Below are 20,627 nucleotides of genomic sequence, written 5' to 3'. Positions count from 1 at the left end.
GCTGATTTTACAAACTCACACCATAAAGATTCTGGAAACTCGATTTCTTTATTGGCATATTTAAAAGTCCTTGCCATTTCTACGATAGTTCTATTCTCTCTTTCAGCACACCCATTTTGCTGAGGGGTATATGGAGCAGTCAACTTATGGGTAACCCCATGCTGAGCAAGAATTTTCCTTACATCATCGTTTTCAAATTCACCACCGTTGTCACTAATTAAAGTTTTAACAGTATGTCCTTGACATTTTGCATGCATCAGCATCTCTTTTAACGAATCTTTTACTTCGGACTTTTGTTTTAAGAAATACCCATATCGATATTTCGTGTAGTGATCTTTAAATACTAGAAGGTACCTGTATCCTTTGAATGAAGGTGGAAAAGGGCCACATACATCTGTTGATACTATTTCACCAGGCTCACTCGCAGGATCGCGTCTGCCAAAAGGTTTCCTAGAAGACTTTCCAAAAATGCATGGTTCACAATTTTCACTTGTATCCTTCACTATAATTCCCATTTCCTTTTGAAGTTTCATCTTAACATGGCGATAGTCTTGATGACCCCAGCGTTCGTGGTATAACTGTAACAATGACTTTTCTTCAAGTTGGGAAATATTCTCGGAGTGTGACTTTGGACGGACATTTAGCTTGTATAGAGTGCCATTGATTTCTCGTTGACCCTCTACTATAAGTTCTCCATTAACGTAAAATTTGCACTCATTCATGGTAGATGTAAATTTGCTTTTCGGATTTCTGTCATGTGCAGCTAAAATCGAAAAAAGGTTTCGGGATATAGTTGGCACATACCATACATCGTTAAAGGTTACAGTCTTTTCCATATTATTGACTTTCGATAGCATCTCTATTTGTCCCTTCCCAATAGCTCTTAAACACTCTTTTCCTGCAGATTGTATAGAATTTGGTTGTTCAAATTCTTCATATTTCACAAAATACCGTTTTGAATTGGTAACGTGCTTCGTTGCACCGTTATCAAACCACCATTCCGAACTTGAATCTGCCATATTCACTTCACTTGTCATCGCATGAAGTGCAACATTTGTATGATCTATAGTTTGCTTCGACTTAGAAGGCTTGCCGTCTGCAATCCACTTGCGACATTCCTTTATCCAGTGGCCTTTCTTCTTACAGTAATGACAAATACTGTCGTTCTTAGTAATTACCTTCTTACTTTTGAAGTATTTATCATTGACAACTAAAGCTTCTTGCTCTTCAATATTCTCAGGCTTCTTGAAATTGCGTTCATATAGACATAGCTGCATAATAAGTTCGTCTAAGGACTTATCTTCATCACGAGTCATCATCATCCAACTCGATTTAAACATTTTGAACGATGGTGGTAGCACATGCAAAATCTTGCAAATAAGAAGCAGTTCAGGAAGTTTTTCTTTACCTTTTAATTCTAAACCAGCGTTAATCTCTGTCCACAAACTTTTAAGTTTTGAAATGTGTGTAGAAACATCTAAATCTTCAACCCACACAAACGAAAAAAGTTCTGTACACATCTTGAAAAGTTGGTCCTTGGATGTTGCCTCAAATTGTTGATTTAATGCTTCCCAAATATCAGCAGCCGATTCTTTGTCCATTACTTTTAGATATATATCATCAGATATGGTACTGGTAATGAGGGTTTTGGCAAGACTGTTCGTTTTCCTGTAGAACGCAGAACGTGTGTTGTAATCCTTTACGACAGCATCAGTTGATCCATCTCTTAAGGGTTCTGGCTTTGTAATTTTCCTTGAAACCACATCCAGAGCTCCTTCATAAAAATCCAGAAGATCTTTGACTTTCCTCTTACAGATCACCCAATCGGATTCTCCATGATTCAATCAAATTTAACAATTCCATAATGTTCCCTTTTCAAATTTGTCAAATTATTCAGACTGAAACACAGTATGTTGTTTTTTTATAAAAAAAATATTTTTTAAATTTTTTATGGAGGGCCCATAACCTATTGAATTGAATATTTTTATTGAAGTAAAAGTACAGGGTACAATGAGGTATTTATATACAGGAAAAACTTGAATGCTAAGGTTGCTTATATAATTACAAAATATTAATTGTTTAAACAAAGTACTTCTAGATCCATATTTTGACATAGTCCCCGCAAAAAAAGTCCGAACCAAGTTTCGTCATATGCATAAGATTAATTTATATAATACTTGACCGGCTGCCCTAAAATAATTCGCTTTGTTGACCTTTTTCTATTTTTTTTATGTGGACAATCAACTTGAAGAGTATTTACTGGTATTTTAACGTCAAGTGGAAGTCGGTCTTTCTATGTAAACAAAAATTTCCTATGCCCCTGTATCTACATTTCTAAAATCTGACTTACTTTTAATTGGCGAAGAAATTCTCAAAACCAGATGAGAATGTTTGTGTATAATTAGAAGATGAAAAAAAATAATAGAAATAAGAACTTGTTTGCCACCTTTTACTTAATTTAAGTTCCGATTAAATGTTATTGGGGGGGGTACTGGTATTTTAATGTCCGGTTTATTTTATTTTTATTTTCTTCGACAATTAAACAAAATGCCAAAATTAGAAAAAAAGCAAAATGCCAAAAAACAAGAAATTATATTTTTTTTGCAAATAAAATGTTTTTTTTTTTGGGGAGCAGAACAGTGAAGATCTTCTAGCGGTACTAAGAATATTTTAAAATTGTATCTAATAGCAGTCTGACGTTATTTTCGATCGGAATATAATAACATATTATACATACATATACAATAATATAAAACTATATAATATATACACACTATTATGAAATATCAAAATGCTAAAATTAGCATTTCGAATGTTCGCAACGTCTTTGTGGAATGTGTAATAAAATTGTTACTGGTAATTATCTTGACCATCGAAATAACCCTATTCTCTATGCTGCGATCTATAATTGAGTGTATTGTCAATTCAACGCCATCGCTGGATGTATTATTGACCGAAACAGTTGAAGAAGAGAGGATGGCTGCCAATAATGATGTCCATTTTCCCGAAGCAATACTGACGCGTATTTGTTCGTGGCTTTGTGTGGTATAGCAAGCTGATCTGATGGAGAACCAATGAATTATTGTGACGTATACCATGATGATGATGAATATATAATAAACAAAACAAAGAAAATTAAAAGTGAAATCAATAAATATTCAAATATTTACTGTTATGTTTATGTTTATGGGCAATATGAAACGAATGGGTGACTGACTAATCGAAATTAGAGAAAATAGTCAATAGTAATAGAAAGAGAGAGAGAGAGGGAGAAGATTCAGCAGAATATTAAGTAAATACTCATTTGAATTTAAAATAGACATGAATTTAAAATAGACATTTATCGATCAAATTTTTACGTTAGAAACGCTTCAAAGTTCAAAGAAAGCGTGAGGCCAAAGAAAGTGTAAATCATGCGATTTTTAAGCGAATTTGGTAACAAAAGAAACGATTATTTATTAATGGATAACCTCCCTCAAAGCTGTTTAGTTTTGTAACCAAACATCAGAAGGTTCCAGATTTGGAGAAGACGGTGACTGTCAATATATAAGATTGGGTCTTGAAAATGTTGCACATACATTGCTCACACATACATACTCATATGTGTATTATTGATCATGGGATTTAAAGCTCCGCCTTTTGATACAGAATCCACTTTTAAGGGTAGCCCCCATATAACAGTAATTAATTATGTAATTAAGATATTATTTTAGAGCTTTGGCATTCTTTTAACAAAATTGGTTGAAATTTATTATTCTCAATGGGTAGCAAATGATTCTCACTTCCCAAAAATTAACAGATAGCTAAAAATTGACCTATCATTATTAAAACAGTCCTTCTAATTAGTTGACAACATTCCCTTCTCTGTGTAAAATTTATGATGTTCGGCTTCTTATAGTGAGAAGAGAACAAGAAAGACATAAAGTCGGTCTATTTCTGAAGTAGTCCTTGACTTAAAAATAACCAGTGAGCGGAGCAGTATAGTCGGACGGGACCGACCATACGATACCCTACACAAATACCACGAAACTCAAATTTTCTGCGGATGTTTATTCCGAGCCTGGGCAATATTTCGTGATATTTGCACCCTCTTGCCCGATTAGAGGTAAACAGCACCTCTTCCTCACACTGACATATTTTACGAATATTACGAGTATTCAGTACAGCTATTGTCCAGATTCCCTTCACCGTGGGTTGTGTTGTGATGTTCGGCTTTCATTTGTGGTCTATAGATCGACTCGAAAATAACACAAAAATTAAGTTTTTGGTCCACTTCATTTCAAAATTATTATCTGATCATCACCGAAAAGTATAGGCGTTGTTCTTGATCATAACTGGAACCTCATGAAACATTTCAAAGCGATCAACGCTATAGTTCCGCTCTCTGGAGTGATAATGGGTTACTAAATAATATACGAATACGGAGATACCTGTAAATATTTAGGTGTAACTCCCACATCCGAGCACATACAACAATATAATTTGTATTAATTTAAAGGTCAACCACTCCTCTTGGATATAATATAAACTTCTCGGGTCTATGTCCTTCAGGGGTAAATATATACGCTATATAATACAAATTTTGTAATTTTTCACACAAAAGTCAGGGTCCATTTGACCCGCTAAATATTGACCGATCTTTATCAAAACAGGCATGCTTATTCTTTGGCCCGATCCCCTTTTTCCATGGAAAATTTCACGATGTTTGGACAATTATTTCGGCCTCTGGAGCGACCAGAAAACCCGACAAAAATTTAGTATTTGGTCCATTTCATCCCCTAAATATTAACAGATCTTTCCCAAAAACAATAGGGGTCTTCATTGGCCAGAACCCAACCTACATGCAAAATTTCGTGAGGATTGGTCCATAATTGTGGCCTGTATCGTTTTTACAAATTATAATGTACAGACGGACGGACACACATGTGTAGATCGACTCAGCTAGTCGAGATAAGACGACCGGTATACTTAAAGGTGGGTCTAGGACCAATATTTCGCTACGTTACAAACTTTTGGGGCTGCACAAGGCTATAGTACCCTGACAACATAGTTGTGTAGGGTATAAATATCTTTTAAGAGAAGAGAAGAGAGCAAGACAGCCATAAAGTCGGTCTATTTCTGATGTCGTCCTTGACTTAAAAATAAATACCTTTTAAATCAACGCCTTTTTGGTCCTTAAAAAAATATTTTTTAAGGACCTTGTATGGTATTTAAAAAATATTACTTTAATTAACGCCTTTTGGGTCCTTGAAAAAATATTTTTTTTAATCAACGCCTTTTGGTCCATGAAAAACTATTTAAAATCAGTAAAGAAAGCAGTAACGCCGGACGGGGCCACTATATGATACGCTTCACCAGTTTAGGTATATTAAACAGATGGAATCCTAACAGACGTCGCATTTTTAAAGGACCATTAACATGAAATTAAACATGTCATTCTGCAACCGATACTAAATTTTGGTCAGATATAGAGTTGCTGCTTACAATGGGACAAAATTATGTAAATAAATTTAAAGCATCGGTTCTAAATCGGTTCAGATTTAGATATATGGGAGCTATATCTAAATCTGAACCGAATTTACGAAATGTAACACACATCGTTCTAGACTTAATTCTGTACACTGCCAAATTTTGTGCAAATCGAAGGATATTTAGGGACTTTGGTGCACCATTTACCTTAAATCGGAGGAAAATATATACGGGAGCTATAAATCGGACAAATATATATGGAAGCTATATCTAAATCTGAACCAATTTTCAGGAAACTTAACGCACATCATTCTAGACCAAATTCATTATGCGATTTTCTCGAAATCTGCCCAAGTCAGTAAATCGACATCAAACAAACATCTATAGGACATCCGTTGGGCTATGTCTGTACTTCTAGAAAAAAGTACGCTATGGCTAATTTAGTGCAAATCGAAAGATATATAGGGACTTTGGTACACCATTTACATTAAATCGGAGGAAAATATATATGGAAGCTATATCTAAATCTGATCCGATTTTCAGGAAACTTAACACACATCATTCTAGACCTAATTCATTACTCTTTGCCAAATTTCGTGCAAATTGAAAGATATATAGGGACTTTGGTGCACCATTTACTTAAAATCGGACAAAACTATATATGGGAGCTATATCTAAATCTGAACCGATTTTCACGAAACATGGCATACACCATTCTGGACCTAATTTAATACTCTATGCCGAATTTTGTGCAAATCGAAAGATATATAGGGACTTTGGTGACTCATTTACCTTAAATCGGACGAAAATATATATGCCAGCTATTTCTAAATCTGAACCGATTTTCAGGAGACTTAACACACATCATTCGTGCAAATCGAATGATATATAGGGACTTTGGTACATAATTTGCCTTAAATCGGATCATAAATGCGACCAAATCGAATCATAAATGCGACCTGTACTTTATTAACAAACATACAAGGACGGACAGACAGACGGACATGCATAAATCGACTCAGAAAGTGATTCTATGCATATTCTCAAAAGGAACCATGGGTCTATCTGGATTATTTTTGCCTGTAACAAACATATGCACAAAGACATAATACCCTGTACCACAGTGTGGTGAAGGGTATAATATAGGAAGTGTACACACCATTCTAGACTTAATTCAATACGCCATGCAAAAATTCGAATGATTTTCAAGGACTTGGGTCCACCATTTACATAAAATCGGACGAAACTATATATGGAAGCTATATCTAAATCTGAACCGATTTTCACGAAACTTAGCACACATCATTCTAGACCTTATACAGTAGGCTATACCAAATTTCATGCAAATCGAAGTATATATAGGGACTTTGGTGCACCATTTACCTAAAATCGGACGAAACTATATATGGGAGCTATATCTATACCAAATTTCGTGCAAATCGAAAGATATATAAGGACTCTGGTACCCTATTTACCTTAAATCGGACGAAAATATATATGGGACCTATACCTAATTTTGAACTGATTTTTCTCAATTTCAATAGGGTTAGTCCTTGGGCCAAATAAGTGAGCTGTGCCAAATTTCATCTAAATCGGATCAAAAATTAGACCTGTACTTTGTTTACAATTTAACACCAACAGACGGACGGACGGACATGCACAAATCGACTCAGAAAGTGTTTCTATGCATATTCTCAAAAGGAACCATGTGCCTATTTCGTTTCCTTTTGCCTGTTACAAACATATGCACGAAGACATAATACCCTGTACCACAGTGTGGTGAAGGGTATAAAAATCCACGCCAAAGAAATAATTTTTTAAAAAACTCCCCGCCTAAAAAATATCTTTTTTTAAAAAAATCCACGCCTAAGAAATAATTTTTTAAAAAAATCCACGCCTTAGAAATTATTTTTTAAAAAATTCACGCCTTAGAAATTATTTTTTAAAAATAGAAATTGATTTTAGAAATTAGAAATTGATTTTAAAAAATACACGCATTAGAAATTGATTTAATAAAATACACGCATTAGAAATTATTTTTAAAAAGAAATCCACGCCTTAGAAATTATTTTTAAAAAAATCAACGCATTAGAAATTATTTTTAAAAAGAAATCCACGCCTTAGAAATTATTTTTTAAAAAATCCATGCCTTACAAATAATTTTTTAAAGAAATAATTTTTTAAAAAAATAATTTTTTAAAAAATAATTTTTTAAAAAATCCACGCCTATGAAATATTTTTTTTTAAAAATCCACGCCTGTGAAATAATTTTTTTTAAAAATCCACGCCTGTGAAATAATTTTTTTTAAAAAATCCACGCCTGTGAAATAATTTTTTAAAAAATCCACGCCTATGAAATAATTTTTTAAAAAATCCACGCCTTAGAAATTATTTTTTCAAAACTTTACGCCTTAAATTTCTTCTGTTTTTTAAATACCTTGGAAATTATTTTTAAAACCAATGAGCGGAGCAGTATAGTCGGACGGGGCCGACCATATGATACCCTACACAAATTCAACGAAACTATAACTTTCTGTGATTCTATATTCTGAGCTTCGGCAATATTTCGCTATATTTGCACTTTCTTGACCAATAGGGGTCAACATATTTTACAAATATTCAGTACAGCCCTTCTAATCACTTGTCCAGATTCTCTTCACCGTGCATTGTGTTGTGATGTTCGGCTTTCAATTTAGGCCTATAGATCGACTCGAAAAAAAAAAACCAACAAATAAGTCTTCGGTCCACTTCATCCGAAAATTATTATTTGATCATCACCTAAAATTATACGCGTTGTCGGTGACCATAACTTTAACCTCATGGAAAATTTCAAAGCGATCAGCGCTATATTTCCGCCGTCTAGTGTGGAAATGGGTTACTAAATAAAATATGAATACGAAGCACCTGTAAATATTTATGTGTAAGTCCCGCATCCGAGTACATACGACAATATAATTGGTATCAATTTAAAGGCCAACCACTCCTCTTGGATATACTATCAACTTCTCGGGTCTATGTCCTTCAGGAGTAAATATATACGATATAGAATGCACATTTTGTAATTTTTCACACAAAAGTCGGTGTACATTTGACCAGCTAAATATTGACCGATCTTTATCGAAATCGGCATACTTATTCTATGGCCCGATCCCCTTCTCCATGCAAAAATTCGCGATGTTTGGGCCATAATTGCTGCCTCTGGAGCGACCAGAAAAGCCGACAAAAATAAAGTTTTTGGTCCATTTCATCCCCTTAATATTAACCGATCTTTTCCAAAAACAATAGGGGGTCTTCATTGGCCAGAACCCATCCTACATGCAAAATTTCGTGAAGATTGGTCCATAACTGTGGCCTGTATCGTGTTTACAAATTATAATGGACAGACGGACGGACACACATGTCTAGATCGACTTAGCTAGTCGAGATATGACGATCGGTATACTTAAAGGTGGGTCTAGGATCAATATTTCGCGCCGTTACAAACTTTTGGGGCTGCGCAAAGCTGTAATACCCTGACAACATAGTTGTGTAGGGTATAACAATTCCCTCCTTGTCTGGTCCTTTAAAAAATCTACGCCTTGTTGCCTATTTGAAAATATATTCTTTAAAAAATCCACGACTTGCTGGTTCTTAAAAAAATATTTCTTTAAAAAGTCCACGCCTTGTCTGGTCCTTGAAAAAATACTTCTTTAAAAATCCAGTTGCTAGTTTTTAAAAAATAGTTGTTGTTTTTTTTAATCTACACCTTCTTAGTTGTTGGAAAAAAATTATTTTAAAAATCCGCGCCTTGCTGATTCTTAAAAAAATATTTTTTTAAAAATCCGCGCATTGCTGATTCTTAAAAAAAATATTTTTTTTAAAAATCCGCGCCTTGCTGATTCTTAAAAAAATATTTTTTTAAAAATCCGCGCCTTGCTGATTCTTAAAAAAATATTTTTTTAAAAATCCGCGCCATGCTGAATCTTAAAAAAATATATATATTTTTTTAAATTCACGCCTTGTCTTGTCCTTAAAAAATTATTTTTTAAAAAAATTCCAGGCCTTGTCCACATTTATAGTTGTGTTATTAGTTAAAATAACGGTGAAGGGCATCAAAATTTCGACTTGATCTAAGTTTAAATAGTTTCTGTTTAATTTTTTACTTTTATGGATCATTTCCATACACATCTACATATGTGTGTGGTGCGGAATGTTGCCAGTTACTTTGTTAATTTATTCACATGGGTATTTAATTTCAAAGACTTCTTTTTTACGTTGGTGTACTATTTATTTATTTCTTTGTTTCAGTTATTTTCCATTATTGTATTTAAAAATAACAACAGAAAAACAACAATAACATGTTCATTCTTTACACTTAACACATATTTTTATTTCAATAAATACATAAATTTCTCTACATTACAAGCACATAAAATTCACATTTATTACTGTATATCAGTCTCAGTATTTTCTGCTTTGTTCTGCATGTCGGATTGCCACTCCTTGCTGCCTTCATATATGGCGTGATTCCATCAGTTACTGCAGCAGCAAAAACAGCCGCATCCAATTACTTTCCAAACAAAGAAAAGTTATGGCAGAATATTTTTCTTCTTTTCTGCAAAATTATCACCAAATGGCTATCCACGCATATCAACGATGCCTCTTCCCTTTGCCGGGATTTTCATTGACCCGGTCTTCTCAGTGTAGCCATATCGGAACGTATATGCCATTCACTAAACGTTGAATCTCCATTGACGCCTCCGGCACCACACGAACGTTCGATGCCCAATTTTCGTGTAACAAAATTCACAAACTCTTTGACGAATTCATTCAAAATCATTAGAATGGCGATGACGATCATTAATAGAATTTTCGAAATATACGAAAGAAATGCCGTAATGGGTACTCCATATTTTATCAACACATCCAGAGAATCTTTTGAGAATTTTAACATTGCAGCAGGGACCAACACACGATGCATGCAGTGGACGCCACCAGATCAAATAAACAACTGACTTATTTGCTTTCAAATGAAATGCCTTGGACTTTCAATGAAAATAAATGTTGTTGTTTTTGGTGGGGGGAATTTTTCGTTTTTGTTGTACGATATTGTTGTTGTTCGTTTTGTATTTGTTAATTGATTTGCTATTGCCAAGTTAAAATAAAAAACGGCAAGCGGACAAAGCTCTCTTCGAAAATAAATAAAAAATTCAGTCTTTGTTGGAAACCTGACTGACCAATGTTAACTATGGTTGGCTGGTTGGATGGAGCTCTCAGTGGCAGCACTGCAGTGTAAATTTTTAAATTACTAATCAAATAATAAAATCAGAAGCAAAAAAACAATAACAACAACAATATTCCATACCGGCATATTTGTTTATTTATCATAGCTATGCTGCTGCTTCACATTTGTGGACCGGTTATTTATTTTTGTTTTTTTTTTCAAAAATAGTTCCAATGCGAAGGTTAATCGTTCCAACTGTTATCCACTCACTCTCTTCTCTAATACCCGATGATTTGGCAGATTGCACCTAATTAGAAATTCAAATAAGCCATAATTTACTAAACGAGCGTGAGTGTGTGTAATATATAATTGTGTGGACGACTTACACCACACTTGGGTTTTGAAAATGACAAAAAAAATATCTCTTTATGCTATGACATGTCTACCACAATGTATGAATCGGATTTGAAGTTTATCTTATGGAGTGACACAAACACGAACTATTATTATGTGTGTCAATGTGTACAATAGGTGGGTTTTTGGTTTGATAGTGGAAAATTAAAGGTGGACCTATTGAAAAAATATTATTTAAAAAATCCATGCCTTGTGGACCTTTGGAAAAAATATAATTTAACACGTTGACTGCCACGCGTGTTTGCAACAAAATCCCCGTCAGGCCACCCGAGCCACTGTAAGATGCGTGCTCAGTTACGCAGTTCGCAGAAATAATTTGGGGAAAAGCCTTAGACGCGTATGCAAGCGGTGTTACGCAAATAAAAGAGAAGAACTGAAACGATCAAAGGCACGAGCAAATCTGAGAAAACCCACAACTTTCTGTCCAAGCTGCCCTGGTCAACCGCAACTTTGCAGTGAATGCTTCAATATTTTGCACTGTAAATAATTTTGTTAATAAACGATTTTTAGAAAAATTCAACAGTATTATTATCTCCTGTCATATATTTATCTAAATATGTTCGGAAAACCTTTGGAAGGAGTCACCCGACATGGCCTCATGAGAACTCTTGCTGTCATCCAAATACGGGTGACGTGGCCTGATGAGAACTTTTGCGGTCACCCGAATACGGGTGACCCGGCAGTTAACGTGTTAAACCAGTAAGGAAAGTAGTCAAGTCGGTCAGGGCCGACTATATGATACCCTTCACCACTTTGGGTATATTCAACAGATGAATCCTAACAGACGTCGCATTTTTAAAGGACCAGTAAAATGAAATTGGATCCAAAAACATGTCGTTCTGCAACTGATACTAAGTTTTTCATTTGGTCAGATATAGAAGCTATATCTAAATCTAAACCGATTTTCAGGAAACCTAACACACATCATTCTAGACCTAATTCAGTACACTATGCCAAATTTCGTGCAAATCGAAAAAAACTTTGGTGCACCATTTACATTAAATCGGACGAAAATATATATGGGAGCTATATCTAAATCTGAACCGATTTTCAGGATACTTAAAACACATCATTCTAAACCTAATTCCTTACGTTGTGCCAAATTTCGTGCAAATCGAAAGATATATAAAGGGACTATGGTACACCAATTACCTTAAATCGGATGAAAATATATGTGGGAGCTATATCTAAATCTGATCGGATTTTCACGAAATTTAACACACATCATTCTAGACTTAATTCAGTATCCTATACCAAATTTTTTGCAAATCGAAAAATATATAGGGACTTTTGTGCAACATTTACATTAAATCGGTCGAAAATATATATGGGAGCTATATCTAAATCTGAACCGACTCTCACGAAAGTTAGCACACATAATTCTTGACCTTATTCAGTACGCTATGCCAAATTTCGTGCAAATCGAAGGGGACTTTGAAGCACAATTTTCCTAAAATTGGACGAAAATATATATGGAAGCTATATCTAAATCTGAACCGATTTTCCCAATTTCTATAGGGTCGTCCTTGAGCCAAATAAATGAGCTGTGCCAAATTTCATCCAATTCGAATTAAAAATGCGACCTGTACTTTGTTTACAATTTAACATGGTCAGACGGACGGATGAACATGCATAAATCGACTAAAAAGTGATTCTATGCATATTCTCAAAAGTAACTATGTGTCTATATCGTTTCCTTTTTCCTGTTACAAACATATGCACAAAGACATAATACCCTGTACCACAGTCTGGTGAAGGGTATACAAATTCGACCCTTGTTGTAGCCTTAAAAAATAATCTCCAAAAAATCCATGCTTTGTATGGCCCATGAAAAATATTTTCAAGAAAAATGACAATGAAGTTCAGATCGAGGCTCACTACTTTTGTTTGTATTATTTTGTGCATACAAAGTATATAAAATGGGCCAATGGTAAAAACAAGGTTGAAGCTTGTAAAATATTTATTGTATTGTTGTATCAATTGATGTAATTTGCACAACAAGTCAACTTGTTAATTATTTTAAAAATGTATAAACATTCCTATATACATATGTATATTTAAATACATATGTTAGTCATGCAATTGATATCAAAAACGTGAACACTAAATGATTTACTATTAAAACGTGATTTCATTCTAATAAATACATTGTATCGTTTGTGCAAAACCAGAGCTGAAGTAATGATGGGGGTAAAAACGGAACTCATAAAATAAGTATAATGCAGCCTGGGTACAAAGTTTCGTTCATTCGAATATTTTTCAACAAAAACCTCGAACAAATTATGACAGTGATGGCATGCGTTATGATCTGAATTTTTAAAATACGAATCTGTATTGCATAGTTTTAGGCGATATTTTTAAACATTTTTCTCGATTTCTGTCGTAATAACGCCAATTGTGTTGACTTGCTTAAGACAACATTTTAACTTTGAAATTCCGCTTTCGATGATTTCGTTGATTATATTTATTGAGAACAAAAATTAATTGTTTTAAAACAGCGAACTTTCAGCTTCTCAGGCAAAGGAGATTTCATTTCAATTTATTTTCTTTTCTCTTTATTTTTCTGGAAGTACAAAAATATATTTATTTATTTTTATTTATAAATTAAATATTTATAACCTGTTAATAATGCACATTTAAATAGCACTCTAGAGAGACAAATTTAAATTACACATTATTTTCATTTGTTAAAACATTTACTATTTAAATTCATTATTTACTAAAACGAAAACATAATCGGATTATGGAAATCATTTTTAAAATTTCTTACAGAAGAAGAAATTAATGTTTCGTTGTTTTTTTTTCTTTCTTTGCAATAACATAGCAACAAATCGATATACAATATATAAAAAAGGACTATACTATTATACATATTTAGTTAGTTAGGTAAATACAAAGGATATCGACTGATATATATACGTATATCCTTTGTGTCACACTCATCACTCGTTCACATCACAATTATTTATTTTGTATTGTATTTGTACAAACACCCGTTATTATTTCTATTTACAATTACAAGTAAAGAAGATTAGAATCTATCTTGTCCGTTTATTACCAATCAGCCATGGCAAATTTAGGTAATTGTGATCTATCGGTTAGTTTAAGGCTAATCAAAACTTCTTCGGTTTGTTTGGCAGTATTTAGTCCAAAGACATCCAAGGGTACCATGTTGAAGTGATTAAATCTGTAGATGAGATTCAAAATGCAATTAAGTTGTTATTAGCATTTGGAAAATATAGCGGGGATTACTTACCTTCCACCCGAAATATCCTGCAAGAATTTGTAATAGCTGGGTCTCAAACACTTTGGCTCCAAGATACCGGCATGGAAGAGTACCGCTGTACAGAAGGCATATAGCATTATCGTAAAACCATGTACCTTGGGTAATTTCTTCTTTTCAATACCCAAATTGTAGACAATCTGCGACGGGAATAAAATAATAATTTAATTTTAGTAAGAAATAAAATGTTTATATATAAAAATAAATATCTAGCGGCTTTTTCGGACTTTGCCGATATATAAAGATTTTTATATATAAAATAATATATAAAAATACATATATAGCGGCTTTTTCGGACTTTGTCGAAAGCTTAAAGGAAAACAATATTGTTTGTCAACAAGGTTTCTTTGTCAGCGCCCCAAATTCTGCCGGCCAGCGACTTCAGGACCTTGTTCCTACTTTTCAGCTTATCGCATAAAGCAGTTGCATGGGCAGATGAAAAGGCTGTCGAACGTTACTCCCAGTATCTTGGAATAGTTATTGGTCAAAATCAGTTCTCCATCAACCATTATGTTCAGCGGGAGCTTCATTTCAGCCGTCCATGTGGTGAGCCATGAGGCTGTAGATGGAAGAAATTCACGAGATCATCTCTCATATCGTACAATCATCGTATACATTAAGACCTCTATGCCTCCTGGTGGTTGTCGAATATCAGAATTGTGGAGGTTAAAAAGTTCGGGAGATATGATCCCTTCTTATGGAGATCAGCTATGTAACCTCTCACATATGTCATTAACAATGGCTCCTAACGTCCTGATCGTACAATCATCCGTATACATTACGATCTCTATACCGCCCGATGGTTGTGGAATATCAGAATTGTGGAGGTTAAACAGTTCGGGAGAAATGATCCCTTCTTGTGGAACTCCTTGTTTCACTCTACGGGGTTTATACTTTCTGTTTCGGAGATTTGTCTTCTCTATATCCTCGAAACAGCTTGGTATGGTTGGAAGGCCTTCGACAGATCAAGTACCACCATAACTGTTCGGTTACACGGCCTGTTCTGGTTAAATCTTCTGATGATATGTGTGGAAATGGCTTGTAATGTTGTGTTGTGCTGTGGATCTTACGGAATCCATGCTGATGTTGGTCAACTGGGAAACTGCTTGTCAACGATGGGAGAAATAGCGTTTCAAGTGTCTTTGCTACTGGAGACATGAGTGAAATCGGTCTGTACGATTCACCCCTGCAGGCATCCTTATCAGGCATCAGTAGCCGGACTACCCTGCCCATTTTCCAGGGCTGATGTTAAATACTCAACTCCGGGTTTATCCAGCTGCTTCTGCATTATCATGGATATTCCGTCCGGTCCCAACGCTTTGGATGACTCAGCGTTTTGGATGACATCTACAACGTCCTTCTTAGTAAATTGTGTTGGTACACTCCTTTTCGCCTTGTCACTCTCGGGGTTCTCAATGAATTTCCGGTTCTGTTACATTTACGTCGTTAAATGTGACATCCGCCCTGTCATCATTCCTTCCAGGATTCGAGAGTGTCTTAAGCGTTGCCCACAATTTACTTGTTTCGGGCAAATTTTTCCTTTTGAGCTCGCATACTAGTCTACTGACTTCAAGGGTGAGTTCTCGCACCCTTGGGTCTTCAGGGGTCGTACGGTGGAGCTCATCTCGATCAGTTTGGTCTTACTTCGGGTATTCGACGAGCAGGTATGAAGCGAGCGCCAGCAGTAGCAATGATTTTTCGGAAATTTCTCTCAGCTACCCTAAGATCTGAGGGAATGGGCAGCATTCTGAAGCGGGATTGGTAAAAACTCTGAAACCAGGCCAATCAGCTTTCCCATGGTCCAAGAAGGCACAGAAACAATTATAGGAGGATGGTGTGAGCTAAGTGAGATTACGGGTTGCCAGGTTACGTAATTTATCAGATTAGGTGCCACAATGGTAATGTCGGGCGAACTGCGGCAATCTCCTCTTATCCTTGTGGGGGCATCCTCATTAACCGTGCTGAATGTTGAGCTATCAATTTGCTTGGTCAGCGCTGTACCTCTCTGGTTATTACCTAGGACGGAATGCCACAACTCATGGTGGGAATTGAAATTCCCTAATACCAGGCGGTTATAACCTTCTAAAAGCCGACTGTTATAACACGGTGTACATCACGCTCATTACCCAATACCGTTGCCTCTGCTGCGAAGTTTGGTCTTACTTCGGATATTCGTCCAGCAGGTATGAAGCGGGATTGGTAAACTCTCTGAAACTAGGCCAATCAGCTTTCCCATGGTCCAGGAAGGTGCAGAGACGACAATAGGAAGGTGGTGTGAGCCAAGTGAAATTACGGGTGGCCAGGTTACGTAATTTATCAGATTAGGTGCCACAATGGTAATGTCTGGCGAACTGTGGCAATCTCCTCTTATCCTCGTGTGGGCATCCTCCTTAACCGTTAAGAATTTTGAGCTATCAATTTGCTCAGCGCTGTACACCTCTGATCAGTACCTAGGACGGAATGCTACAACTCATGGTGGGCATTCAAATTCCCTAATATCAGGCTGTTATAATCTTCTATTACTGGACTGATATCCGATAAATAACGCAGTGTACTGCTATATAAACATTTAGCATCTCTAACTCGTCAGTTCCACACTTGACTGCTACCCCCCAATAGAGTCTAGTACAAGGGAGATAGATATGTATGCTAGTCCCCCACCTCCGCTTCTGGTATGATCCTTCCGCACAACGTTGTAACCATCGCAAAGTTGTAAGCTGCAGTTCTCGGTCAGCATAGTTTCCTGGATCGCACCGACCATTATTCTTCTTCGACTCATAAACTCCACAATTTCGCTGATCTTGTTGCGAAGATCATCGCAGTTGAACTGCAAGAACGATGCATTCTCTAGGCGCGAACCAGCAATATGCGGTGTTAAGTGCTGCGTGTTTTGCTGTTGAGGAGACTGCGGGCTTGTCTCGTATTCCGACGACGACTAATCGAAGGACGGATGGAACGACGACTACCGAGACACACTGGGAGACGTGCTAGCGCAGCATGAAGCGACATAACTCCTTTCGCAGTACTCCTGGATTCGGTTCTGTCTAGAGCAACCTCTAAAATGCACCCATTCTCTACAACCATTGCATCTCACCGAGATGGATCTGTGATTGATGCGTTTCCGGCAAACACTACAGAACCAGGGTCCTGGTATTCTGGAATATAATGCCGATCCCATGCAAAAAAGTCGCACACGAACATGTATTTGTTGAGGTGGCAGCCTCTGGTCGGAGTCCATTACAGAGTCAATCCCTTACATAGAACCAGCCGCCGTGGGAATGTTGTGTATGAAGACTACCCTGGCTTTCGGAGTGTGTGCAAACCGTATACACGATTTAAATAGTGCTGCTTAATATGGTGATATATAGTCCGACCCTTTTAATAAAGCTGGGAAGACGTTGTCTGGCCCAACTGATTTAAATGGTGAAAAGTTCTTTAATGCATCACGCACCATTTGCTCATCAATTTTAGGTTCCTCGTACATTTCCTCTCTTATATCGTATACTTATACTACATATCACGGCCTTCCGGTGTTCCTTGGAATACCTTCTTGTCATTTTTGAATTTCGTATACATATACTACATATCACAGCCTTCCGGTGTTCCTTGGAATACCTTCTTGTCATTTTTGAATTTCTTTCTGGTCTTATTTAGAGGACCTTCTAGTCTTCTTGGCAGACCTTCTGCAAGACCTACTTTGGAAGAGCTTCTGATCTTCTTTGGCAGACCTTCTACAAAACATACTTTGGAAGACTGTTTGCTTTTCTTTGAAATAACATATGACATTCTTTAGAAAACGTTTTGGTGTCCGTTCCGAAAGTCCTCCCCGTGGGAAGACCTATTTATTTTTTCGGAAAGATTTTCTTGTTTTCATGAGAATACCTTAATTTCTATACTTTCTGCCGCAATCAATTACGAGAATATTAAAATAATTTTATACAACTCACCTGTAATGTTTTCCACATAACATATAAAGCTACTGTTTTATCGGGATAGTAGAGGAAGCTTGTGCTGGCAATTAGACCAGCTGGTATGGCAAATCTGGGATCGTCACGATCAAAACCGTGTCTAAGGCCACAGGAAACAGACTAAAAATAGTAAAACAATATAAAATTGATTATAAAATATGAATTCCGAAATTTCTCATCCCCCCTTACTCACTTACCTTAAATAGGAATGAGAAAGCACCCAAAAATAGACCCAAATTCATTGTTTTCTTATTGAACACCGTTTTCTTCCAGTCCAATTTATTTTGCACAACCTTTCTGATATTCAGCAGCAATTTTAAGGCCACCTGGACACCAATACCACCAACTAGAGGTTTAAGGCCACCCATTATCGAATAATGGACACAACTTTCTTTGTGATTACAGGTTTCATGTTTTCCCTTGAGTGCCTCAATGAAACGTGAATAGGCCTGGACCCAACCGTTGATGGTGGCAAAGTTGATGCGGGGACGAGATCTTTGTTGTCTGTTCGTAGGCAATGATTGCGAATTACCTTCTAAACTCTCCACCACCTTCGTCGCTGGACCTTCCTCCGACTTGCCCACGAAGATTTTCAACAAACCAAAGAGGGAATCTTTACATGTGGTTTTGTGTAGACCCAATTTATACAAATACAATAATACTGAAACACTGGCACCGAACAGTAAAACCTGACCATTTGGTATGGATTTTACCCAACCACGTACTTCAGCCATATTCCAAAGAGTCTCTGTGGCAACGTTGGCAACATACAAAGCCAACATAGGTCTCCTTTGGGGTCTCTCTACAACAATAGCCATTAAACTGGCCAAGAAACAGGGTAGAAATGCAACACTGGCTTTGGTGTAATAGCCCATAAGGTTACGCAGTAGACAATTGTACATAATAAAACCGTATGCGTTGGTAACCAAAAATGCTGTGGACTGCAGAATGCCTCGTACTGTTTTCTTTAAATCATCTAAAGTGGGAATTTTACCACGCATAACTAAGGAGACCTATAAAAATGCGAATTATTTGGAATATGGAGGTGTTTGGGGCGCTAGGGAAGCGGATATTTTACTTACCACATAAACCATGGTATAAACTCTAAGGCAATATGGTGTTGCGGCCAATATCAGACCAGACACGGCATTTACACATTTATCTGTCCAGCAATGTTGAAATTCCTGGCAGGTACAAAGTGACACCATTTTACTTTGAACTGTCATTTTGATCAGGTCTGATTGGAAAAATTAGGATTTAACTGAAAAAAGGAAGAAATAAAGAAGGAAATTAAAATAAATAATTGGAAATTAAGAATAAAGTTCGGGTGATTTGTATATTTTACTTAAAAAGGATAAAAAACGAAGAAAAGGCGAATAGTTGAAAGGTTATTAAATAAGCAATACCGGGTCTTCATGAAAAAAGAACATCACATTTTCTATGAAGAAATAACGACAGGTCTTCTGTTAAAAAAGTCCATCGCCTTCTGGATCAGTGAATACATATTCTCTATTATATAAGAAGGTCTTTACGTATTCTATGACAGAAGGTCGTTATTTAGCAAAAATAAGACTATTCTTCTATGGAAGAAGAGCTCCTAGCGTTCTATGAAAAATCCCGTATTGTCTTATATTGGATAAGACCCTATGGTCTTCGAGAAGCGAGATGCCACACTGATCTTCTTTTATAGAAGATACCCTGTTGTAGAAGACCTAATCTTCTCTGGAAGAATAAATTGTGCTCATCTACAGTAGAGGACCTTCTGATTATCTATAGAAGAAGGCCTTCTGGTCTTCTATGAAAGATATTCTGATCTTCTATAGAAGACGATCTTATGATATTTTATGTAAGACGAAGATCGGAAGAAGAAATTCTGTTCATCTACATTAGAGGACCTTCTGATTATCTATAGAAGAAGACCTTCAGGTCTTCAATGGAAAGGATCATCTGATCTTCTATGGAAGACAACCTTCTGGTGTTATATGGAAGATGACCTTCAGGTCTTCTATGAAAGGCCTGTTGATCTTCTATGGGAAAAGACCTTCTTGCCTTCTATGAAAGACGCCCTTCTTGTCTTCTATGAAAGACGCCCTTCTTGTCTTCTATGAAAGACGCCCTTCTTGTCTTCTATGAAAGAAGACCTCCTGGTCTTCTATGAAAGAAGACATTTTGGTCTTCTAATGAAGATGACCTTCTGGTCTTCTATTGAAGAAGACCTTCTGGTTTTCTATTGAAGAAGACCTTCTGGTCTTCTATTGAAGAAGACCTTCTGGTCTTCTATTGAAGAATA

At 36.1% G+C, this 20,627-nt stretch overlaps 1 protein-coding gene across 1 annotated transcript; it reads right to left on the bottom strand.

Moving 5' to 3' along the window:
• Positions 1-14,140: 14,140 nt before the first annotated feature.
• Positions 14,141-19,563, bottom strand: LOC133338306 (transmembrane protein 135-like). The gene is made up of 5 exons (XM_061546483.1): positions 19,420-19,563; positions 18,535-19,350; positions 18,317-18,457; positions 14,343-14,509; positions 14,141-14,273 (listed from the first exon to the last, which is right to left on the bottom strand). The coding sequence occupies exons 1-5, from the start codon at positions 19,561-19,563 to the stop codon at positions 14,141-14,143; spliced, it is 1,401 nt and encodes a 466-aa protein (XP_061402467.1).
• Between the last annotated feature and the right edge of the window lie 1,064 nt (positions 19,564-20,627).

The sequence above is a fragment of the Musca vetustissima genome, unplaced genomic scaffold, assembly GCF_032173495.1.
Source record: "Musca vetustissima isolate MV318-11 ecotype Yass unplaced genomic scaffold, APGP_CSIRO_Mvet_v1 utg7653, whole genome shotgun sequence".
NCBI classification, from domain to species: Eukaryota; Metazoa; Arthropoda; class Insecta; order Diptera; family Muscidae; genus Musca; species Musca vetustissima.
Note: the sequence above shows the minus strand (reverse complement) of the source record. Positions and strands in the feature narration are given on the sequence as shown.

Excerpts from the sequence above, each read along its gene's own strand:
- LOC133338306 (XM_061546483.1), bottom strand. The coding sequence starts at position 19,563 with ATGACAGTTCAAAGTAAAATGGTGTCACTTTGTACCTGCCAGGAATTT. Across the intron at positions 19,351-19,419 it reads TTTATACCATGGTTTATGTG|GTCTCCTTAGTTATGCGTGG; the intron begins GTAAGTAAAATA and ends GCATTTTTATAG. Across the intron at positions 14,274-14,342 it reads CAGGATATTTCGGGTGGAAG|ATTTAATCACTTCAACATGG; the intron begins GTAAGTAATCCC and ends TCTCATCTACAG.